Source organism: Agrilus planipennis, unplaced genomic scaffold (assembly GCF_000699045.2).
Source record: "Agrilus planipennis isolate EAB-ADULT unplaced genomic scaffold, Apla_2.0 scaffold312, whole genome shotgun sequence".
Taxonomy (NCBI): Eukaryota; Metazoa; Arthropoda; class Insecta; order Coleoptera; family Buprestidae; genus Agrilus; species Agrilus planipennis.
In genome coordinates this window covers 110,831-137,643 of record NW_020438997.1, presented here as the reverse complement: position 1 = coordinate 137,643, position 26,813 = coordinate 110,831, and the positions used below count along the sequence as shown (strand labels likewise).

Below are 26,813 nucleotides of genomic sequence, written 5' to 3'. Positions count from 1 at the left end.
AGTACCTAACACATACTTATTACAGCAGATAACACGGTCAGTACCTATACATATATATATGTATGAAATCAGTCGGCTAGATCGATAGATGGGCGGAGTTATCTTGTAGTTGCTCGTCTGGCCGCATAGACCGCTCGTGCCTAGGTTACATTTTGTTCTAATTTTTTGTAAAACATGGGTTTGTATTCTACAGATTGTGATTTAACGCTGCGAGATAAATATGTGATTTTTTGTATGGTAACAGACAAAGGTTCACACTACCTCGGTACAGACGCGGTTTTCAATAATTTGATCATTAAAAGTTGTTATAGGAGCTTAAAGTTGATGCATTTTATGGGACGTATATTTCCAATAGAAATGAAAAATTAAAAAAAAGGCCTCTGACAGGCGCTAGAACAAAGCTTTGTTTATCTCCCTACAAAATTTCAAATCTCTATTTCAAATATTAAACTCATGTTATGCAGAATAGATAAGCATGTTTTTACTCTACGGCGCGAGTACTACTGAATCCCCTTAAGACAGCAGGTAAAAATTGGTCTGTGTTCTGTCAAAATTGTCTGCGACGCGCTGATGAGATCCAGCAAGGTCGAAATCGCGATCCATTCCTACGATTCCTGAAAGAAGGCTGAAGAAGGCCTTCCGTCCTACTTTTTGTGTAGTTCGGAGGCACTGCCCGCCCACCGGCATAAGCGGCTGGTGGGAAAGAAACACCCAAAAGTTTTTTTCTTTTGTCCACAGTCAATTCCACTCCAGCTTGTCTTCTGTCAATTCTAAGTTTTCCTACCTCTTTTGTTGTTACATTGTTTGTGTTTTTTTGTGTCTCTTTGACTTTCTCTGATTGTATATATCTTTTGTTGTTACTTTTTGATATACACTGTTATATTGTATTAGTATCGTTTCTTTTTAAATTGCGATGTACCTACTGGTGTATAAACAGCACACAAAAGTTGTGAATACGTAAACCCAAAAATTTTATAGTCAAGTACTACGGTAAATTCAAATGTCAAATGTTACAACTTATGTACCGCGTTTAATAGGAAGACTCCTCTAAGGGAGTGTAGGGGAGGTTTAGGGAAATACATGTGATTTGAGGTGTATATGAACCCAGGGGCTCAAAAGTTATAGAAGGTCAAAAAAATACGTCCAATAAATATAATAAGTCAAGTCAGACTTTTGTTTAATTGCTGAAGGTCACAGGGCTACGGAATGAAAAGGTAACACGAACAAGTTTAAACAATAGTTTTTTCCAGGGTGGCGGTTAAATAATTAAACAACATTATGTTTATTGTAACGAATAAAATAATTCGAAGCGGTCTGTATTCTGTCGAAACTGCCAGACGCGGATCGCGATTTGGATGTTTTTGAATCTCAACAGCGCGGCGCAGACAGCTCCGACAGAGCACAGACCAACTTTTTTGTAACGTTTCGGTTTATTCAACCATCTTCAGATTTTTAAAGTATTACTGCTTGTACACAGATATTAACTTAATTTTAAACATTCTTAATAAAAAAACAAAGTGCAATATTTGACTTTTAAACTTTAAGAGAGCCCGAAAATATCAAGCCAATATCTAGGATGATAAAAATGAATTACCAGCTATCTTCATTTATAAATTAATTTATTAGCTTACTTCTGAAATGCAACAAATTCTAATTAGGTGCCAATTTTGTAGCAAACAGTATCATCAATTATTAAGCCTGTCTAAGTGAGAAACGTAAAACTATAAATTAAAGATAAAACTAGTGCTACATCACATTTTATCTTGAAGGAACCTCCTTTTATTATTTCAGAATAAAATTGGCACTGCTGTTCATAAAATCCTCTTAAGAGTCCTCTGCTATCCTTTGCTAGTATACATATTTCTGTTTCGTCATTAAACTGTAAATATTTGCTTGGCACGATTATTTTCCGTTGGTAATACGGGACTTCTTCCTCATATACTACCATCAACGGATCGTTCCTCTTCTTTATAATAATGCGTGAATTTGCAATGTCTTCATTTTTCAAAATTCGCCATCTTAAGATTAAATCATCAGATTTCCTAAAAATGAACATGTATTATGGACTAGTGTATATGTATGTCTAAAGTATGAGATTTAATGAGTTAAGTTTCGTTTTCACAGGGCAAAGATATGAATAGCTCATATAATGTGTAACGTATTTTAAGTACTTATATATTCTCATTTATTTTATGCTAAACTAATGTAAGCTTTATACAGAATAAGTGCTTTTCATGATATACTATAAAAACGTTAATATTCGATCGGGAAAGCAAATCTTTTATGTTTCTTTCTATATGGTTTAGTAGATATTTGTTATGAATACTATAGGCACCTGGTGCAATAAATTGCTAATCACGAGATATAGAGTAGTTACGTATATACGTATAGGGTGTTTCACGGTAACCATCCATTAGAATATTTCGGAAACTATTTCCATTTGAATTTTGAAAATTTGCACAATAGCGTTATTGAGTATGCTCTCCTCAACTAAAATAACGGCATCAATGTAGCACTTCCGGTTATACCGGAAGTTGGCATCAAGTACGTTATTTTAAATGGAACACCCTGTATAATATGACGATTTTGAATTCCATTTTTGAATTTAGGTAGACATTCATAAGGCTTTCTTAATTCTAAAATTTAAAAAAAGTAGTACGGAGGAGCTAGCAAAAAAGTATGCCTACTTTACAGTAAGAAAACCGGAGCAAGAAAATTCTCAGGGAAAATCGCTGTACCTTCAATATTCCCGTCCGTACTTTCAAAATGGGTTGATTATATACAAGGCGTTAGATATTTAATGGCGGATTTGGATATTCAAACAATCGTAAGCGTATTTTTTTAAATGGAACACCTTGTATGTATTTTCACAGCCCTATTCTGAAGATTATTCTCTTTCAAATGGTACTATGGTTCCCTATACCCATCTCGTCTGGTTTTCAAATTCAAAATGAAGTGTATGTGAAGTAAGTCTATTCATAACCTTGTCGATATACATTAAATAAATATAGTACATGTACCTATTTACCTTTCAGCGGCTCTAAATTCTATATCCGGTACTAAATTGGTAACGTCTTTTTGTTGACGTGTGCTGTTAATTCCATTTTCTATATCACTACAAATTAATCGTTCGTCCTCCACTTCAAACAATGGTCTACCATATAAATGGTGTGGTTTACGACAAACGATTTCTTTATAATACCATGCAACTGTTAACTGTTTCTTTAAAATTCTATTAATTGGTCTCACAAAGCAGTTACAAATCAGTGGATTTCCTGGAAAATAAAAGTTAATTCTTTCAGAAAACGTACATTTTCTTTTAAGGGACTAATGAAATGCAAGAAAACGAGATATGTAGTTGCATACAAATCCTTTCCGTCTTAATTTCTCAGTAATGAATATCGTTATTGGTGAAACTATGCAAAATATAAAAAATTCAAATGAAGTTAAAATGACGAGATAATAGAAAGGTAAATGTAAAGCGAATCTATCAGACACCGGGGGAAACATTATTGGGGCCCAAAGGAAATTATCAATCTTTTTGTCAAATAAGACTAATCTCCGATAAGTTCATTAATTCTCATAGTGAATGGCGACTCATTTCAACCATTCCAACCAATTCTCAACAAAAAATTCAGTATTATAATTCAGTATGTTTTGTTCCTTGGACCATTACTTACAACCCTGCATAGTTGGTTTCCTGTGGTATATTTTCGCACTTTCAAAGGTCTATTCCCTGGACTAAGTAGAGCTGTATACGCATCGCTGCTTTAAAGTCCAACCTGAAATAACCCTCTCCTCGTACATGTTTTATATTTCATGCCTAAACTGCATCATTGTTTTAATTAAACATCAAGATTTTTGTTGGAATCACTTCATTAAGTCATAAAATAATTTCAGTATGTGGACACATAAGACCGTGGGTTTAGCTTGTTATTATTACAGAAATATTGATATAATTTAAAAAATACCGTTTTTCCTTCATCAAACTGCAGCATAGGTATATCTCAGAAATTGTTGACTCAGAAAAAAATAATACAACGTGTAATTATACAACACGCTCCTGAAGTGAAACTTCTTCAAACACACAAACATACCGGGATAGAGGTTAAGGAATTGGTTTAATGGTATTATTTATACATTATGAATTTAAATTTTACATTATACATGCCGGAGTTGCCTGTAACGAACGTTGCATTGAAGCGCGCTCACGCCTCAAGCGATTCCCACTACGAATTCGCCTACGTGGCCTAGTAGAGGGGGACATCCGTTGCATGATTTCGTTATATAGCAACTCGTATGAAACTAACTTACCCTATCGTGTGTAAAGAAATTTCACTTCAAAAAAGTTATGGAGAAAAACCGTTTCGTAATTAAATTTCGTATAAGCTGCAATTGTTTGCAAATCGCAAAATTCATTTTTTCCATTGCAAAAATGTAAAAAATTACAAAAAACGCGTAAAAATACATATTAACTTGCGGATTTCTTTCATATATTTACATTACCCACTCTTCATTATTATAAGGTCGTCAGTCCTAAGACTGGTTGGACACGCACCTCCACTCTTTCCTATTCTGCGCTAATCTTCGCATTTCCCTAAAGCTAGAGCAACCCATATCTTTAACTATTTGCGAACAGTAATGTAATCTGGGTCTACCTCTACTCCTCCTAACCTCCGTTCCTGCCTCAAATCTGTCTCTGACTAGACCTTCGTGCCTGAGAAGGTGTCCTACTAACCTATCTCGCCTATTTTTTATTGACTTCCAAAGAGTCCTAACAAATTTACAATTATACCTACTCTCAAAAGGTCTTAAAAATCCGCAAGTTAATATTTTTTTTTAACGCTTATTTTTGTATTTATGTTTTAGTTTTAGGTATTTTCAAGCACATACAGCTTGAACTATATGGGTTACCTACTTATCACGTACTTATNTTTGCTTTATTTTTTAAACTAATGTAAAATCTATTATAATCCTTTTAGGTGTACAACATTTTCATGACTTGTTTTCAAAATTTCCTTGACATTTTGTTTTAATAATTTTTTAGACTGGCAAAATTCTATTGTTTTTTTCAGTGAATTCACATTTTTCTTAAAAATGGCCTATCTAAAAAAAATACTCGTTTCTCAGTTTTTGTCTTTTTAAAGCTATTTTATTTCATAATTTTAGAAGACTTATGGTATTTAGTATCATGTGATGGTCTTACTGAATGTTTACACGTGACCTATTGATGACATAAAATGTACTATTGCCTCTCCCTTGCATATTTTATTTCCGTTTTAAATATTTAGGTATTTAACGAATTGTTTCCTAAAAACTGAAAAATGGATTGAAATTCATTTGTTTTATAAGTACAATATAAATCTCATTGTACGCAGGTAGAAAGCGTCAAATAATACAAGTCGAACATTAAGAACGCGTTGTGAGCGTTCAACAATTGACAAATTGCGTTCCGGCTGTTTAGCAGTTACCAGAATGCGTTGCGAGCGTTTAAAAACAGCCAAAACGCGTTCTGTGCGTTCAAAGGCAGCCAGAACGCGATGAAGCCGTTTTATCCGGCCACTGAGCGTTTTCGGTCTTCGGGCCTAACATATACACTCCATCGTCGATTCAATTAGGCAAATTGATGCTTTAGTAATAACCTAACCTACCACATGAAATACTTCAGCAGCAATAGGTACCGTTCGTTTCAAGAAGTTGGAGATATGCCCTATCCCTTTATTAGGATGCGCCGTAACATATTTCCAAATTCAATCATATTTGTCTGCGGAGCTCATTTCTACACCGATCATCGAGCGAGAACTAGACAAAAGTGTATAGTACCATTTGCAAAATTATTTAAACTGTCTCGTTAATATTTATGAATATGCTTTATTTAAAAGTATATTTAGCCAAGAATAATAACAAGTGAATTAACTTAACGCTCTACACACCTATAAAACTTTTGCTTTGTTTTCTATTGTTAATTTATATACACTTTTGTTTTAAAAAATTGCTAAACATTTTCGTCTAGTACTGTACAGTTCCCAAGACCGCCCATTGAGAGCTCTGCTCGTTCAAGCTGTCTTTTTGCTCACGCCTAGTGTGTATTTTTCTATCTTCGCGCAGATTTATTCAAGGTCACAATTCTAACAAATTGAAATGGACTGTATGTAGGTGTCAACCAGATAGCGACAGACTGCATATTTATACCTAGATGTCAGTAATGTAGTTTTATATAATATGAGCAGAACTGCTATTAGCATACGATGATTGGTTGAATTCTATCAGCTAGCTTAATAAGTTTTACAATTAAAATCAAGTTTAATGCTGCATATGAAGGTTTATATATAATTTGCATATCGTATGAACGATGATTTGTCTGTCATGTTGTAGTTACATACGTAAATTGGACGTGACTTAACGCGAATGATGACAGTCATCCCTGATTTCTGATATTATGAAATTGTAGAACTAGAGGATATAAATGTATGAGTATTTATGACGGTTAAATTGCTTTAATATGTCTATCTGCTTCCTTCCCCTTATTCTTAATGTTTATTTTTATTACCTCCGAAGTATACTGCAGTTCCATTTTCCACTAACTTCTGAAGATCAGTACTGAATTCAGAAAAGTTGTTAAAACGAATATCCAATACTGACAACTTTTTGATCTTCTTAAAAACACACCAAGGTAGATCATTTAGTTGGTTGTACGACAAATATACCTCAGAAATTACACTCGATAGATTAAAAAATTCTTCTTCCAACTCGTCCTCTAGCTTATTAAACGATAAATCAATTACTTCAAGTTGAGTAAGATTTCCAATTACACCTGAAATGTTAAAATTTTCTGTTATTTATACGTTGTACACTATCATAGAAGTGTAAGAGCTGAAAGTATTTCAGTTGCAATTAGTGAAAACTTACGATTAATTCTCTAAAATAAATCGAGAACTTTTGATTTCTTTATCAAGAACTTAAAAAGTACAGTACATAAAACTAGCTAAAAGCGGTGAAATAAATACGGATACTCAACATGCAATCAATCACCGCAAGTGTGATGATTACCACGAAAAAATAATTGCAACTATTTCCATGAAAAATGTTGATATATCAAAAAGTCGTATATTTCTCAACCCTCGCAAAAATACTTTTTAATGATGAAACATTTTAAACTGTATAATATATCTGATGTGCTAGCCAGTTTAAGATCATATTGTTATAATGTACATATTCATATTTACATAGCTAGAGGGCTTCCAATTTATAGCTTTTTAACACAAAGAGATACGAAAACACAAGCGTATGATCTCACTATTTTACAGATTCTATATTTTACGAACGATGAGAGAAGTCAAAAACAAATATACGTTACTTGTAGACCAGAAGAGTTTCTGGAAGCTCTTTTTAGATTATATATGTCGTCCATAATATTTTAGGAATTCATAAATATTGTACTGAAAGATTTGATGGATTAAAAAAAATTACAAGGAACAACGATTTAAAAATATCAGTTAACAAATTTACTAAAAATGTTAGGAAGGTAATTGGGTTACCATCAAAACGATTGAATCTGAAATTAGGGTAAAACTGAAACATTTTTTGAACCATATAAAAGTAACAAGCTACAAAGAAGCAAGCCATACAATGTAGGAATAGTTGACTTTGGGTAGATAATAAATAGGATCACAAATCCTAAACCTACTAACAATTTTTAAATGGAATGGAATGACAATCGAAAATGGTCATTCGAGTGGTATTAATAAATAATAAATGATAATTTGTGTAATTTGCTTCCGAATGATGCCATTAGATTTGTGGTTAGTAAATGACGTTTGCTCACACACACGAGTCTACAATTGACCATTAATTATTTGTAGGAGAAGCATTTTGTTTGAGGGGGTCGAACAGGTTCCCTAGTTATGCGATTACTAAAATCGACGATGTAAAGGTTTATTATTAATTTACAATATTTAAATACTGACTGTGCTTACGGTTTTTGAATGCTTATTCACTTATTTAACTAAAATCAATCAATAATTTTGAGATTAGTATGATTGTGACGAAAAAACGAACAAAACCAATCTTTCTACATAGATTGTTATTATTCACGTCTATTCATTTCAATTTGCAGCAGTAGTAAGAATGAATAAGTCAATCTGTTTACTCCGCTCTAAATATTTACTTGGAGTCTCTCGACCGCTGATGAGTTTTTCGTATGTTCATACTTTCGGTAGTGGGATCTGTTTGGTAGGCGTTGTGTTATTTAGCTTATTGAGCTCGCTCTTTGGTCTTTATGCTCTGTAATGCAACAGCATACAGTGAAGTATTCATTTCTAAAATTTTGCTTTATTTTTTAAACTAATGTAAAATCTATTATAATCCTTTTAGGTGTACAACATTTTCATGACTTGTTTTCAAAATTTCCTTGACATTTTGTTTTAATAATTTTTTAGACTGGCAAAATTCTATTGTTTTTTTCAGTGAATTCACATTTTTCTTAAAAATGGCCTATCTAAAAAAAATACTCGTTTCTCAGTTTTTGTCTTTTTAAAGCTATTTTATTTCATAATTTTAGAAGACTTATGGTATTTAGTATCATGTGATGGTCTTACTGAATGTTTACACGTGACCTATTGATGACATAAAATGTACTATTGCCTCTCCCTTGCATATTTTATTTCCGTTTTAAATATTTAGGTATTTAACTTATTCATTATTTAATCTCTCGAAGTATTGCTTATTTTTACTTGTTCCCATATCATTAATCTATTTTAATAATACATTAATTTATTTCTTAAAATTCTTTTTAATTTCTCCCTAGTACCTACTTGTTGATAAATGAGTTGGTGGTAACCAGCTATTCCACCATTAAATGAGGTATTAATTCTTTAAATTGGGAATTGTATTTTTTTTGAAAATTACAAAATAAATGCTTTCTTATTTTGTAAGTAATGTACTTTCTCAGATATTTTACTTACCCTGCTTGGTAAATACAACCAATTTTTAGTTATAACGTCATGTCTAAAGTTTAGTTTTTAAATTGTGCTACTAATTGTAACTGAAATACTCGGTATATGACTAGTATTGATAACCATAAATTATATAGTTCTAATATTATGTAAGTAATTCTTAATTAATAATGATGGTTTACCTTTTCCTATATTTGAAATTAAATTGTGAGAGAGATTCAGTTTTTTAAACCGGCCACCGCTGATAGCCAAATCGTTTGTTAATACTGGGATAAAGTTGAAAGAAAGATCAATTTCGTTTAATTTGTATGGTATGTAACGATCATTGGGAAACGTCTTTTTGTTGATAGAACTGAATTCGTTATTGCTGATATTAAGCTACAAAAAAACACAAAATTACGCCTAATGACTGATTGGTTAAAAAAGAAATAGCTAAATAAAGAATTCAAATTAAAAAGTTAATAATAATGCATAATAACAACAAATATGAACGCCACTTAGAATTTACAGATGGCGTTAATGTAAAATCGAACCTATGGAAACGTCTTGATTCATAACTGCCATTAATTTATAAAATAAAGTTTGTTTTATTTAAAATAGCTCAATCAAAAAAAGTAAAAAAATATACTGATTCTGAACTTCGCTATCCACAGTCTGTTGGGACAAAATTTCTTAATTTAACAATTGGTGAAACAAAAAATGATTTTTTTTACTGTTTACGAAATATCTCTTTTCTAATTCATTTATTACCATATGTATCTACTTTTATTTTCCATATAGTTGTTTAAAAAATGGTGCTGGTTGAATGTCGTCAAATGCTTTTGTTTATTAACAAATCGTGTTCAAAATAAAAGAAATTGTCCTTTACATTAAATATCATGGGAACAAAAACAGATAGAAACTTGAACTTTTTAGGAGTTAGTGCTTACAATACTATATGAGTGCTTCAAATTTTAGAAAGATCGGTTGTTAACGAATAATTAGCGATCCAATATTTTTTTCCCCGTTAATTCCAAAATGCGTAATTTTCTTTTGTTAATATTTTTTCCTACTGAAAAATTTAGAAAATTAAAAAAATATTTAAATTTAATATCCAGTTGGAATTTTTGAAAAATATCTACTCGGATCGATTTTATCTTATAACAATTATTAATTTTTAATCGTAAGTTATCGGTTTTTTCATAACTTGAATGTGCTTTAAAAAACAAAGACTTGAAAAAAAAATGAATATTCTGGAATGAATTTTTTTTAACTTACGATGAACACAAGAGCGCCAAATATTGACTGTAAGATGGTACATAGGTATATGCAATAGTAAAATGGAATAACAAAAAAGTAAAATAAAGCTGGTTTCATATGTTGCCGATTACGACTGAATATATCCACATGCATTGGTACAAAATAATTAATTTTAAATTCTTTTAATATTCTGATACTTACACTTTCTAGAGACAAACAGTAATCCAAGACACCATGACTTTTGTTATCTAATTTCTCCAATTTATTGAAAGAAAGGTCCAACGTTTTCAGTGACACGAGACCTTAAAGAACAGTTTTTTAAACAGACTTTATCATTAACTATACAACCTAAGCCCGACTTATCTACGTACAATATAAAATATATGTATAGATAAAGAAAACATTTGGCCAAATTTAAACAAAAGGGTATGCGGCAGGATTTGAACAATATTGTAGTTTTTATAATAATCATTTAATTCTGACATTTTTTCCATTTTTTTTATGGCTTCATTGGGAGAACTACAATAAATATATACCTACGTATAGTGGAAAAACTTTTTTTTACTTACGAATGTGTAGGGTAAGCTAAGGATTCACAGAAAAACAAATTACATAACTTTTAAATTACTAAACTACATCAAATTAACAGTGAAACATGGTGTGGTTGCTACAATTAAATGAGATAACAAAGGTTTAACTTAAAAGAATCATAGAAACTTGAAATAAGTACTTGTCTCATTTGTTACAGTTCAATTGGTGTCATTATATGTTTCTATCACTTTATTATTGGTTAGGTTGACCTTTTTTATCTCATTTAATTATATTAACCATGTTGTGTTTCACTGGTAACTTTATTTTAACCGAATATTTAAGTAGTTAATAAATTTAAGGGTTATGTATTTGGTTGTTTATGATGGATTTAACCCGGCCTCCCCGGGACAAGATGACTAACTTTTTATATATAATTTTTTTTTATTTATTGCCGTTTTCAACAAGGCAAGTTTGTACAAGTCGTAGGGGAGTAAAAGTCATAAGGATTCATATTTTAATATCTATATTCTTCTATTTAATGTGACCATATTCTAGTAAAGCCTTTTATGCCACCATGCAAAGTTAGCCATCTAACCCCGTATGCGGGGTGTGTTGACACATACTACATTTTATTATTACTTTTTCCTGCTTTTTGTTAAGGGTAATATTACAACTATTTTTTCAAGTTACATTTGTCTTTTTATTTAAAATTAGTTAATACAGGCTCATAGATCATCATCAGAGTCGCAATTTATACATATGAAAAAGGTAATGTTAGATTTTTTTATGCATTTCTCATGGGCCCACCTTCTGTAACGAGTGCATTGCAACCAATTATCCCCAAATTCGCTACTACCATAAGGTTCCTCACATACCAGGTATTCAGCTTCATCTTCCGAGTCTGAGAATGAAGAAAATCTTTTTGAGTTCCGAATGTAGATGGGACTACGTTATCATGAAATAGAAATCCTCGACCATCATTAGGTGTATTTTTCTCATTTTCCTTATCAGCCATTTTTTACTTTTCTTGCAGTTTTGTTTTTTCTTTTTGGCGCATTTTTTTTTCTTGCCCCAGATCTTCTTATATTGGAGTATCTGTTAAGATTGCAGTTTGTCTCCTTTTTCTGCCCCTTTGTGTATTATTTTGTCGTGGTCCGGCTTTAGGAAAAGTCCTCACTTCCTTAAGAGAAACAAACTTAGAGACAGTCTTTTCTGGAGTTACTGGCACAATTATAGTTGGCTGTTTGTTAATGGTAGATCTATTTTCATTGGTGTTTACAGTCCAAAAATTCTTAGGAATTGCAACATTATTTTCAATTGGTTCTTCCCTGTCCATCACATATGAAGGTAAAAAGTCACTGTCCGAAAAGATGTTCTCATTTAACGGACTGATGCTGTTTTTTTTGAAACCGGCAATTATATTACCAGAAGTAGCAGCCAAAGGGAGGGCTGTTTTAACAACACCAAGAATATCATATATTTATAGTAACTGTTTTTCCTGGATTATTTACCATCCAATTATCTATTGTCGAGTTACAATATTTTTTTAGTGACCAAAGACGCTTCTGCCCAACGGCTGCAACTTATGGGAGCAGTGAGCTGGGAAGGACAAAACTGTTACACCACTTTGTTTGCAAATATTAAAAGGTGGGAATCATGGTTATCCAGAAGCAACAACACAGGCCGTTAAGGTACTTCTTTATTATTTTTGTGTTCATGCATTATTTATTGTGTTTATTTGTTCTTTGAACGCTGGAGATTTGTACATATGTAATCAAAATAGCAGCTATTAGAATGGCGTTTAGTTGGACAGAACTTTGTGAATGACCACTATGCGACGAATGTAATGTAAAATGCAACGGTGGAATGAAGGTTTCCTTACTGGAAAACTGTCTTAAATAATGTATTTATATATATACATATATATAAATACATTATTTAAGACAGTTTTCCAGTAAGGAAACCTTCATTCCACCGTTGCATTTTACATTACATTCGTCGCATAGTGGTCATTCACAAAGTTCTGTCCAACTAAACGCCATTCTAATAGCTGCTATTTTGATTACATATGTACAAATCTCCAGCGNTAATATATATATATTAAAAGAAACCGGCAATGAACAACCTACATGTGAGGGCCGTAAGTGTCGACCGAACCATATCGCTGCCGAAATCCTTAATTTCTTACCGCTCCCAAAGTAGTAATTAGCGCATAATTTAGCTTCCTTCCCTGTTATAGTGTGGTAAATTTTAAAAGAATAGTTATTGCGTCATTATCATTTGTAGCGAGTGCAAGCCTTGAACATTAATTTCAAATGCAATTAGACCTGTGTCAGTGGTTTCCTTACAGTGTTTATGGATGGAAGTTGCTTCATGAGGGATGGATTTTTGAATTTTAACAATACTCATCATTGGTGCGACGCATGTCGTGCATCATTCGCGATTTCAGCAACAGTTTTCGATAAATTTGTGATGCGGAATAATTGACATGGGTCTTGTACTTTGGCCGGCGCGTAGCGGGAATCTAAATCCGCTTTGTTTCTTTGTATGGGATTTGTATGAAACAGCACGTGTATCACATCGCGTGTATCAAACGCCATTACAGAACGCCAATATAAAATAAATCAACTGCCGGACGTTTTTGGGTGACTCAGAAGTAATTTTGGTAAACGCCTCGAATACAGGATGTTTCTGAAATAAATGGCAATCTTCCAGAAGGTGACAGGGCGTTACAAAATCAGAAAATTAGGTAAATGTTGCAGGTCTAAAGAAAAACGTAGTCGAAATTACGGGCAGATCTAATTCTGGTTCCGAAGAGAAATGCAAATGTAACGCCGTATTCAATTAGCTGGTAAATAGCAGCATCAGTATTGCATTTACCCATTTCGAATTTTTTGCTCATGTATTGTTTATTATTTGTTAGATTAGAATAAGAATGATTCAAGATGTTTATGTTACATCCAACTGCAGTCGGTAGTTATTAGTTCATTTAACGTTTTTTATTCAATCTGTGGTAGCTCAGTGTGACCGTTTGAGCTTCGACCCCCAAAACATCTCATTGCTCGTCATGAAAGGAAACTTTTTTCGTTTCTTTTGTGTGCTGAATATTAATAACAATGAATTTTGTTATTAATTCATTTATACCGTGATAGGCTTCTAAACATTACGTGTAGTCGTAGTTTGTTGATGTTTACTTTCGCCGATCGACAATTGGTATTATTTACGTTCTCTATCGTTGTAGTTTCTGAGCCCTTATCTCAACTCGGTGCATAGGTACAGATCTAACTTATTGATTCACGTCTAGGATTGGCTTCAGATTGTAACTTGTGCTTTTTTTACATTTTTTTTGTATCCTAATCACGTTGCTGTACTCACTATTCGATTCTCTACTGTATCTGGTTGACACCCTCAAAAGCATGCTATTTATTTCAGAAATACCCTGTATATCGCCCATAAAAAAAGATAAAATACCTTTACAATACTTAAAAGGTGGTTTAGAAATTTTCCTTACAATTAATAAAAATACAATTACTTATTCAGGGCATACTTTACCTATTACTATTGAAATTTATTTTTTTTTTAGTCGTTCCTCAACTTTCACTGTTTAAATTTTCCATCGATGTAGCTTCTTAGTTGTGAAGGCAATTTTGCCAATTTATGACCAGTACCGGCTTCAAAAGGTTACTTCTTCTGGTTTTAATACATTTTTTTTGTCCTTTAACCATGCTGCTTTGCCCATACACATTTCAAAGCTTACCACTTATTTCAGAAACGTCTTATATGCTAACGTTAGTGTGGTTGCCTCCGCACCCCAAGTGGAGCTGCAGAGATTCTGGTGCATATTATTACTAGAATGGATTTTGGCAGCAATACTGATGAGATGTTGCTTATGAGTTAATGTTAAGTTCAGAGTGATTCCAAAACATTTTACGTTGTGATTAACTTTAACTTGACTACTACGAAGATGGACTGTAAGCTGCAGGTTGGTGGGGCTATTGAAAGAAACAGCTTCAGTCTGTTTTGTCCAGTTTGGTAGTTAGCCTGCCCATACGGTAATAATCAGTCCAGGAGGTCTTTTGTTAAAATCTTATCTGTATCAGCGACCGTTTACCTATTAGTTGTCAGTGTCAGGTCATCTCCATACGTAAACTTTTTTGATTTTACGTCTAGCATTATCAAATAACTACAAGTTAAAATGTAAGGGGGCTGGCACACAGCCTTCAGATAATCCGTTCACAATTTTCTCATCTTACTTGTTTGTTCAGTGACGACCACCTAGAAAGATCAGTCGGAAAGCATTTTCTTTCATAGTCTTACCAATTCCTTGTTAGGGACCACTTGTAGGAACCTATATAGTAGGTTATGCTTCTATACAGTGTCGTGGGTTACGTCGATGAAGAAGCCTGATGTTTTAAGGTCTTGTTTGAATCCAGCCTATAGATATCAAAAGGCTCACTTCCCCTTAATCAACTTAATCTGTTTTAGTGCTTTGACGATTTCATGATATTTAATGTCTTGAGAAATGGCAGTCACGGTGATAGTCTGATATCTATTCTTCTGGTTGCTTAGTTCGTGCTTTATGTATTTTCTGTTCTCGATCTGATGAAGGCAACTTGATTATCACTTACTTCCAGGTTTCTACATTGTACGGGAGCACTTGCGCCCAATTTCTTTATCAAGCTCCAGGCTTTTCTGCATGTAATAAATCAAGTTTTTCGGGTGTTCGAACCCACTTGTTTCTGCGTGTCGTATAGAGAGAATTAAACAGTTCCTCAGCTATTTGAGAGTTTCCGCCTTCAAGAAATCCTGATATTGGCTTAACAGTCACGGATGTGTTCTTTGTGGTCATGTACTTAATCGCTTCCACAAATACCCCATGAAATAAAATTTTTCCTAGTTATTCCTCCTAAAATTTCATCAGGATAATATCAGCAACGGGTTGGTAATGGCTTTACGTAAAGTCTCAAAGAACTTTTCTGGACACAGTGCTTGGGTGGTTGCGGTTGTTTAAAGAGACAAAGACCGTTCCAGACAGCAGATCTGAATGTACCCCTGTATTTAGCGTCGAATAGCAAATGAAGGACTGGCTAATTAATTTTATCTGAAGCAGGTTACCACACATTAACAGCAATATTGGATAACAATGCAGTTAGCAGAGTATTATGAAGAAATGTGCAATGGAAAAATAACAACGAGTATTTCTATTCCTTTTAATGAAGATGTAACCTATAATGTTCCTTTGTTTTTCCGTTGCGTTAATATCATAAAATGCATAAGAAACAACTGGTTAACTTTTTCCAAATTCGAAAGGAAATTCTGATAACTTTGTTTCATCAGCGTCAGTAAATGACTTAAAACAACTGTATACTGTTGAAGAAAACCTTATAATTAAAACTGCGCCAACCTTGTCGAAAAAGGTGTTACATCTTGCAAACTTTCCCGAGACAAGCCGTAGTACAAGACTTTTCCTGGAAGTTATTTCGCATTGGTGGAAATGCTTCAATTGCTGTTCATTATATACTGTACAACATAAACAAGATCCCAAGAGAATTCCAATCAAAACGATAGAGGATAAGAATAGAGAATGTCTTGAGCTACTTATAAAGTGGCTAGATAAATAGAATGCAGGAGGAAAATAAGACGTCACCTAATGGAAAACTAACTGGGGAAACTTATCACTCTCTGCGGCATACAAAAGTTACTGCAATAAAATTATGTCAGCACGTTCTCGAAATTGTAAGATTTGATTACGTATTATCTAATTATTACGTAACGGTGCAACAAATTTTTGAGTCGGAAAGCAAAATTAAATTAGTATCGCTATTTAGTCTAAAATCTTCACTGAACGGGAATTTCTAGATAAAGTCTTTTTCGTCAGAATCCAAAGATGATGTAAAGGCCGATAGAACGGACGAAAATATGATTATTTTGAAGAAGCTTTTGATTAAGCAAACAATATTAAAGTATTTGAAAATGATATGGCTGTACTAGTGTACATAAGAAGGTACATTGCCAAGAAGGTTTCTAGCAACGTATGCTGTGATCTATGTAAGGTTCTTATTATAAGTGATGAAATACTGGAACATTGCTTGGAAATTACTGAAAAGTGTCTGTCATTATTAAATCGAATAATTCTGAAATATTCAACTACTGCCTTAGTAACAGAAATGTGAAAAAGTTTTCATAATACATAATTATTTTTCATTAGGTATAAAGTTTATTCTTGATATGGGTATTTTATTTTCCAATATGCTTAAAATGGTTACATTAAATGTTTTGTTACGTTTTTATTTGTTTGTTTTTAATAAATTCTCATTTTTCATTACAAACAATATTAAAATAAGCCAAGACGAAATGGCGGTAATCACAAATTGTCGCAGCGAAAGTTAAACAAACCACTACCGCTTTTATTCAAGATAAATAGGTAGGTCTGTACATCTCTAGGTGGCTACGATCAGGGAAACGTCGATAATTAGAGCTAATATGTAATATAATTTACATAGCTAAGAAATGTAAAATGCAATATGAAGTATTGCTCTATTCTATCAATATAAAACTTCACTTATTGCTTTATTTTTTTCCACTTACCTTTGAAAGCCTCGTTAGAAATTAATGATATTGTATTGTGGGAAATGTTAAGATATAGAAGCTGTAGCAATCCCTCAAACGCTTCTTCACTTACATTAGATATACTATTTAAAGATATGTCCAGCTCCAAAAGTACAGGAAGATTTCCAAACGCTTTTCGTGTCAGATATGACAATTCGTTTCCCTACAAAATAGATTTGTGTTAGTAAAAATAATATTATCCTACTACAGTGCAGAACACATATTCATTTACAGTCCGGACAAGACTTTTAAATATTGGATAACATGTAATTTGCAGAAAACCTCAAATTAATTAAGAAAAATTGTTGCTACTTTACTTCTTTGAGTAGTAGAGTACTGGTGCGTAAAACCAGGTATGTACTCGAGTTCAATTACATGCTTATAAATTATTTATCATTCAGGTAAATTCAATTGGTAGGATATACAAAGATTCGATTGTATTCAAGGGTCCTCTGATTGAAGGGATCTACTGGTTTGTTAAATATGAACTTTTTTATACAAGGTGTTTCCGAAGTAAGTAACAAGCTTTGAAGAGTGTTAATTAGAAGCAATAGGTGATCGCACGTAAGTAAAGCAGCGTGGTTGAGAGTCAAAAAAATTGTAACCAATAACAACTAAACAGCTACATTATTGAAATTAGAACAACTTTTCAGTCATTTTCAACATATCTTTGCCCTCTCAGTACAGGACTTAGGTAGGACCAACTTAATATGTCATCGCATCAAAATTGAAATAGTAAGATCAAATAAACAACCGATACGAGCAACAACAATAGTAATTGTTTAGGTTATAATAGTTATTGTTATTATTAAAGCAATAATAAGCGAATAACCTTATGAACGGCATACCAACGGTTGATCAAACCACCTGAAAGTTAGTGGACTTCCCTTACAGTATTGTTCACAAGAAAGATGGTTCCACAAGATTCTGAGTGGACTGCAGGCAGCTGAATGATGTAACACAGAAGGAAAGCTACCTTTTACCCTGAATCAACGACACACTAGACAGTCTAGCGGAAGCTAAATCGTCTTCTATAAATAGACACTGGTTTACTAGGATTAAACCGGAAATTTTATTTAGTTTACTTAGATAACATCATCATATTAATCATAATAAATTGAAGCGTAGTCCCAGGAAATGTTCCCTGTTTAGGAGGGAAAGAAAGTATATAGAGCTATAACATTGGAAGGAACTAGTACCGACAGGCAAAGCGGATGTCGCACGGTTTTGGCTCTCTGGAACTTTATTTCTATTACCTAAGATTCACACGAGGATTTGCCGCTATAGTTCAACCACTACACAGACCTACAGTAGATCGGCATTCATTCCAATTCCCTTATCATGGAGAAAAGAATGTGGAAGAGTCCGGATGGAACCAGAAATAACATATACATCCAAAGAACATAGTATAATATAATAGAAGTATTAGAAGCAATCCACGTCCGATGGTATGGTTGAACAATTTAACGCTATTCTGAAGACCAACCTAAAAAGCTTCATCAACAATCACTAAACTGACTGAGACCGACATATATTTCTACTCCTCTTAGCTTATTGATCCGCTATTCATGAGCAACTAGAGCTAGCATCTATTTTAGGAAAGAACTTTTGCTGTCAGTGCACTTTATGTTTGGTCCAGTGTCTACACAGAATAGGTGCGCAACCTACAAGAACGACTAGAAGTCATGCTGTCAGTACGAAGCTGCGTTTCGAACGTGAACGCCCAAAAACCAGTCAACTCTGCTGGTTTTAAATAAGGCGAAGTGTGACTATACAATTTATCAAGACGGAAGAGACGTTGTCCGAAACTACAACAAGCTTGGGTTGGTCTATATAACGTTATTTGATGAACTAACAACTTTGCCTACCGAATTCATAAGGGATCTTGAGCTAAAATTAAGGTCATCCATCTTGACTAGCTTGCTCCCTACAGAGGTGATGTCGCTGGTAGGGACGATCAGTTTTATGAGGGGGGGGGGCAGTATTACGCGTACGCTATCTTCCATACATCATAACAGAGACCAGATTTTCTAGATTCTATATTTTGGAATCATTGTAGAACAAGTCCAGCTTCTGTGAATAGCTGCAGTAAGGTCGGAAAAGTCAATTCGAGTTCTACTTACGATGCAATAGGATACGAAATGAGAAGAGCGGATAAGTGATAAAGTGTGTGATATAGTAGTGAATAAGTAATTAATAAATAATAGTTGTGTTAATTAAAGCGTAAATACTTAACTGAATTAATTAGTATCTAGAAAGGTGTTTGAAAACGCGACAGTATTAGATCAACTATAAAACAGAAACGATTCAAATCTAACACGAAGGAATCAGGTAGTTAATAAAAATCGCGACACCTACTGGAATCATAACCGAACGTCAACACAAATCAACATTAAAACGACCAAGAAAAACAATACGATGTTTTAGAAAGCGACAACAATACTGGTAACAGCAAACACCGATGAAGTAGTATTAGTAGTATTAGTAACATAATGTTTATATATAGTAATTCTCCTGTAGAAATAAACAAGAAAATCAATACAGCAAAAAATTTACGTCAGTTATTAAAAAAATCTTTTGAATAGCTTTAATACAAAATGAAACGATAAAAGAGGATTATTGGTCGGTAAAACAGGTAAATTTCTTTTTGGTACACTTAATCAAGAGAACAAGGAAGAAATTGCTAGAGGCATTCAAAAAGAAAATAAAATATTCAGCTACCTATATTTACACCTTGGTACATTATAATAATTCTATGAAAGTTGTTCTAGACAATATGCATTTAACTCATGCACATGTAGAAGAATTAAAAAATGTACCAACTGGAGAACTAAATTTCTATCGACAATCTTTTACAACGAACTAATAACTAAATGTTTCTTCCGAAATATTACCTAGAAGCAGAATAGGGTTGAGTCAGTTGAGATAAAATAATGTAGATTCTTACTTGCTTAAGCGAATAATGAAAATAAATTAATCAAAGCGAAACGCTTCACTCAAAACGACAGATTGTATAGTTAAGTAATCCAAATTCATATTATCGAATTTCACTTGAAGAAAATTTTGTCAAGGGAAGTTGAGATTGTACAAAGGAAGATATATTGGTAGGATATTCAGAGACTTTAAAAGACTACAGAATTTGGAGTGTGATCGAGAAAAGGGATGAGATTTCCCGTGACGTAAAATTTATGGATATGAAAACACATGATTCCGAAGTTTTTACAGATTTTTCACCCGAAGAAAGTGAAAATAAACCCGAATGTCCCGAAGCTATTGAATTCGAAATAAAGAACCACGAACCCAACGCACTTGGACATCCACAAGTAATAGAAGAAAAGTATGAAGTCGAAGACATAAGAAGACGAGGTAGGCCAAGAATTATACGAACAGGACAAAGAAGTCGTTTAAGAAAAGAATACAACCTTACACATAAAGAGTTCGTAGAAGCTCAATTAGTCAGAAGCCAACAAGAGGCATTTACTTCGGAAGTTTCAATGAAAGAAGCAATGTCTAGTGCTCAAGCCGGTGATTGGCTGGACGCCATGGCAGAAAAAGTGAATTTCATTGTTAATAATGAAACATGGGAAATAAAATCGTTATAGGTAGTAGAATAGTTCTCCGAAATAAAGTTGACTCCGATGGAACAATCTCCAAAAAGAAAGCCCACCTAGTGGTTTAAGGATTTTTACAGAAGCCTGGAGTTCATTTCAACGAAACATTTTGTCCCGTAGCGTGATGAAGTTCCATAAGAGTTGTAGTATCTTCCGCAGTAAAACTAAGAATGAAAATCAGACAATTAGGTGTTTTTAACCGCTTACCTCAATGGGATCCTAGAAGAAGAAACCTTTATGGAACCGCCAAAATTATTAAAAGAAACGTTAAAAAGGATCATGAATTCAAAAAAAAAACAGTCAAATTAGAAAATCTGCAGAAACAATGTTAAATAACTTCGATTCCGATGATATGATATGTTCACTGAAGAAATTCTTATATGGTCTCATACAAGCCAGAAGAAATTGGATCAAAAAACTGGACCAAGTTCTGGCAAAGCTTGGATTTTTCTCTACTTTACTAAAGATAGACGAAATAAAAACACCATATTTGTAGTGACGCATGTAGACGACATTATCATCTGTTGCAAAGACAATAGTGTCATCTCAAACATAATAAATGAATTAACGCAGAATTGTAGTATCAAAGACCTCGGGGAAGTGCATAATTGTCTAGGTATTAAATTCCGTAGAAATGGAAATGAAATCCATTTGAGTCAACAAGGTTACATCAATGAACTACTGGAAAGATTTGGGATGACGAAATGTAAATCAGTCGCTATTCTAATCGATCCTGGAACTAGGCTGACAAAATGTGAACCTGAAATCACCGAAAACGAGTAAGTTATCTTATCGAAAATGAGTCGGTGCGTTAAACTACCTAGCCGTCGCCACGAGGCCGGACGTCAGTTTCCCGTGTAGCTTGCTTTGAAAATTCAACAACTGCTACAACGAATCTCACTGGGCAGCAGCGAAACGAGTTTTGAGATACCTCAAAGGTACATAGTCACTATGTTTATCTTATTCACTTAGTGACGAACCACTTTCCAGATTCGTCGATGCCGACTGAGGCGGAAATTTGGTAGACTGAAGATCTTATACCGGCTCCTGTTTCATATGGAATAATGGTGCGATCGTTTGGGATTATAGAAAACAGAAATCTCTGGGGTTATCTTCAAATGAAGTCGAATATATGGCTCTCTCGGACATCTCAAAAGAAGCGATTTACCTTCAGAAATTCCTCACCGAATTGGGCATTAAAATTAGAAACAGCGTTCCTATTTTCTACGATAACTTCGGAGCTATAGAGCTCTCAAAGAATCCTATGTTCCATGCGAGAAGCAAGCATACCGACATGCGCTACCATTTCGTGAGAGACGCACTCAAGAAGGATGTTATTTCCCTCAATCGTATTCCTACGACAGACATGATAGCAGACGTCCTAACCAAAGGCTTATTTAGACACCAGATCCCCGTCAATCAGCTACGGTTGTCCTCCTGTCGCGCCGAGGTGGAGTGTTAGAAACAATTCGTTCTACAGGTGTGTTAGTGCTGACGTGGAGGATTATATGTTGAACGTGCGTCGCGTCGGTGATGTGGTCATGCATTAGTAGTAATGTACACATCGTCGTGTAATAAGGGTTTGTGGTGTGCGCGAAACATGTTGATTGTCGCTCTAATCAAATGTAGTTATGTTTAACTGTATGCTGCTTTTTTATTTATGTTGTTTTATCAATCGTGTTTATATTTTGCTTTAATAAAAAGCCCTAAAAGACAACATGTCTACTCTATGTGTACCTCCATCGTAATCAAAGAGCAAGAGCGCACTTCCGTTACGCAACTGAACTAAACTGCAGTTGAGTTAATAGGTCTTCAAACATATTAATAATATTACTAATCTATGCAACATAATCAGGGAATTTTTATTTAAAATTATGTACATTAAAAAAATTCATGAATTAAAATTATGTACATAAAAAAATCATGAATTAAGATTATGAACATAAAAATAATTCATGAATTAAAATTATGTACATAAAAATTATTCTAAATTAATATTAAGATATTTATATAAAACAGATTCATGAATTAAAATTATGCACATAAAATAAATTCATGAATAAATAAGGTACATTTGCAAATTCCAATTATTTAAGTCAATCATTTCAACTAAATGTATTTCTATTGTACTGTAATTTTCGTGGGTTTAACAAATTAAATTTTAAGAAGACAACTATTTATTTACACTAATTACTATTAAACTTAAAAACACTATTAAATTATTGCTAAACTTCGGTAATTATTCTATTTATTTACACTACAGTTACTATTCACTGTCAATTTATTTCTACTCCACTTCGGCGATTGTCTCTTCCTTTTTGTACTCCCTTGCCTCCTTTCGCGAACGTTCTCCAGCCATCCAGGGAAGTCTCGTTTTCTTTGAACGGTTTAATTGCTTTCCCGGAACGCAGGTACCACACACACTCATTAAGGATATTTCGTCCCGAAACATTTTTACTTTCCGTTTCGCAGGATCATGCCGGAATCTGCAATTCACGACATCTACTCCGCGAATAGAAGTAACAGTCCACGGTCTTCTCATGATTGGTCCGATTCGGGTTATTACTGCAAACCAAAATGTCTATTCCAGTACGGCGGAACAGGACTTCGATCATGTTCCGTACGATCCTCCAATCTAGGTTGTCCAATCCACAACCAAGCTTCGGAATCGCCAGCTTCTGTAGGTTATTCTCCAGAAGATGTCCCAAAGGTCTCTATAAGTTGGGTTATCAGAGCATCTTTCTTTGGTTACCAAGTAATAGATATTGCGTCGTCCGTCAGGCAACCGCAACAGTCTTTTTCCTTTCTGTACTTGGTCTTCAAGATGTTCCAAACCGCCATATCTGCGTTTGAACACGGACGCGATACCACGGCTCATTCTGAGATCCTATGAAACGCAAAGGGCCAGAGAATATTCGTTGGATATAGCAAAGAGGTCTCGTCGGATTTCTTGCGGCACTCCAAATCTCCTGTTGACATGGCCTTCCTTCATGAACTCTTCGAATGTGAGCTCGGAAGGAATAGTTCTTAATAATCTGGGCCGCGCCTCCTCTTCATTTGCACCGGCGAATAGAGCCAAGCGATTAAAATGGACTACCTTCGGCTTCCCATTTGGAGTTTTCTTAATTCGGTAGATCACGTCGTTAATCCTCTTCACTATCTCATAGGGTCCTTCCCAATTCTGTTGGAACTTAGGTGATAGTCCACGGCGACGACGAGGATTATACAACCAAACAAGATCTCCGGTTTGGTCACCACCACTTGCTGTAGCCTTGATGTCGTAGTTTTCTTAAATCCTGTCACTAGCAATCTGCGCATGCAGACGAACCGACTCGTGGATATCGTTAAGCTTTCTTCGGAGGTTGGTAACATAATAACAGCCAAGTCATCTTCTGGTTTACAGCCGAATTTGAAGTCACAAAAGTAGTTGTAACTCCCATCCAAGAAGGACACTGGCAGGTGTTTGACCAGTCGTTTCGTGGACAGATGAACGGTATGCCATTAGGAATAAAGGCAAATAGCGGTCCCAGTCACTTTGGTGGTCAGACATGGAGAGATATTTATTCAAGGTCCGGTTCATTTGTTCAACCATGCCGTCCGATTGTGGATGGAGTGGAGTGGTTCGAGTTTTCTTTATTCCTAGGAGCTCGCATATTCCACGGAAATAGCTGATTCGAAGTTCCTCCGTTAATCTGAGTGCAACTCCAAGGGCACCTCAAAACGACTGATCAACTATTTTACCAGCTCCTCAACTATGGTCTCCGACTCCTGGTTCGGAAGGGCATAGGCTTCAACTCAGTTGGTAAAATAGTCCATAACGACCACGATGTACTTGTTACTTTTGTCGCACTCTGGGAATGGACCCGCCACATCGATTGCGATTCGTTCCAAGGGGCCACCGACATTGTATTGACGCATTGGCGCCTTTAGCCTTTTCTATGGTCCATTACTCGTGGCACAGGTGGTACACTTCTTACACCAATTCTTGACATCGTTCTTATAGTTCGCTCAATAAAATCGCCCTCGAACTTTTCCAAGCGTCTTATTCACTCCAAAATGACCACCAAATGATCCATCATGCAACACCTCTCTAACCTTGTTTCGAGGGATAACCAGTTGCTTCCTATCTTCCTCTCCATCTGGACATTTAACAACACGCTTCAGGATGCCATCCTCCAAAACCATTGAGTCCCACTGAACCCATAACGATTTTAGTATTTGGGTACAGGAAGAAACTTGCTGCCACGTTGGTCGTTTTCCGTCTTTTTTCCATTCCATTATCTTCTTCAAGTCCGGGTCGTTTTCTTGGTCGTGTTTTATATTGTCAGGTAACCATTCGTCATCGGTTACCGTGACGCGTCGAATTGCTTCTTCGATCTTTTCCATTCGATCACACTGCTTGCAGTCTGCTTGACAAGATCTTCTGGAAAGTGCATCGGCATTCTTGTGTCCGGTTCCAGGACGGTTCTTCACGTCAAAATCATATTCCTGTAGCTTCTCAATCCATCGAGTTACCTGGCCCTCCGGATTCTTGAAGTTCAGAAGCCACTTTAAAGCTGCATGATCGGTGCGTAGGGTGAATTTTCGTCCATACAGGTATTTATAAAATACACCTTTGACTACAGCCAGCATCTCTCGCCTAGTGACGCAGTAGTTTCTTTCGGCTTTTGATAAGGTCTTGCTAAAATAGCCGATTACCTTCTCTTGGCCATGTTGTAACTGCGAAAGAACGGCTACCATTCCCACATTGCCGGCGTCGGTGTCCAAAATGAACATTCCATTGGGCCGAGGATATACCAGTACGGGGGCTGTGATTAAAGCCTGCTTCAAAGTGTCAAATGCCGTTTGACAATCCGAATACCAATGAAATTTGCGGTCACTTTCGGTTAAACGTGTCAAAGGTTTAGCGATATTGGCGAATCCATAAACATAGCGACGATAATAAGTGCACAATCCCAAGAAGCTTCTTATGTCGTGGACATTTTCAGGCACTAGCCATTCTTTCACGGCCTTTATCTTCTCTGGATCCACGGCCACGCCCTTCGCTGATACAACATGACCCAAGTAAGAAACTTCCTCGCGGAAAAGGTGGAACTTTGTCGGACTGAGTTTCAAATTGGCCTCGCGTAACCGCTGGAATACCGCTTGCAAATTCTGTAGATGTTCATAAAAGGTGCTTTCAATCACTATGATGTCATCTAGGTATACCAAGCAGGTCTTTCCAATCTGATCACTGAAGATTTTCTCCATCAACCTTTCGAACGTCGCCGGGGCATTGCATATACCAAAAGGCATAACTGTAAACTGCCAAAGGCCCGTGCCGATCGAGAATGCGGTCTTTTCCTTGTCGGCAGCATCTAAAGCAACTTGCCAGTATCCGTTCTTCAAGTCGAGTGTGGAAAACATTTTCGAACCAGAAAGCATATCCAAGGTGTCATCAATCCGTGGTAGTGGATAACTATCTTTCTTAGTTGCGTTGTTGACCTGGCGGTAATCCACAAAAAACGGGTTGTTCCATCCTTCTTCTTTACGAATACTACCGGTGATGTCCATGGACATGAGGATGGCTCAATTATGCCGGTCTCCTGTATTTTGTGGATTATTCGCTCTGCTTCTTCCTTTTTGACCAAGGGTAATCGTCTAGGTCTTTGATGAATAGGCTGCGCATTTCCGGTATTGATCTTGTGTTTTACGATATTGGTCCTTCCCCTACCATTCTTGTCAGTCTCAGTCGGCATTCTGACAAAGAAGATGTTGCACTTTACATTTCTGCTCACTGGTTAGATTCCTGCAATGTCTGTCCATCACTCCACTTATTTCAACAGGTATTGTTTCAGAATTTACCTTTCGGGTTACAGTCTCCTGTCTA

General features: G+C 35.0%; 1 protein-coding gene across 2 annotated transcripts in view; it reads right to left on the bottom strand.

Annotated features, from left to right (window-relative positions):
* Window positions 1-1,602: 1,602 nt before the first annotated feature.
* The window catches only part of LOC108742466 (toll-like receptor 7), a 64,221-nt gene continuing 39,010 nt past the window's right edge, over window positions 1,603-26,813 (bottom strand). For both annotated transcript variants that reach the window (XM_018477694.1, XM_025975782.1), the window contains 6 exons: window positions 17,313-17,496; window positions 10,395-10,495; window positions 9,137-9,332; window positions 6,551-6,814; window positions 3,029-3,275; window positions 1,603-2,042 (listed from right to left, as the gene is read on the bottom strand). In XM_018477694.1, the coding sequence (XP_018333196.1) occupies window positions 1,703-2,042; window positions 3,029-3,275; window positions 6,551-6,814; window positions 9,137-9,332; window positions 10,395-10,495; window positions 17,313-17,496 (1,332 nt within the window). In that variant the 3' untranslated portion in view covers window positions 1,603-1,702. The remainder of the gene's footprint in view (window positions 2,043-3,028; window positions 3,276-6,550; window positions 6,815-9,136; window positions 9,333-10,394; window positions 10,496-17,312; window positions 17,497-26,813) is intronic.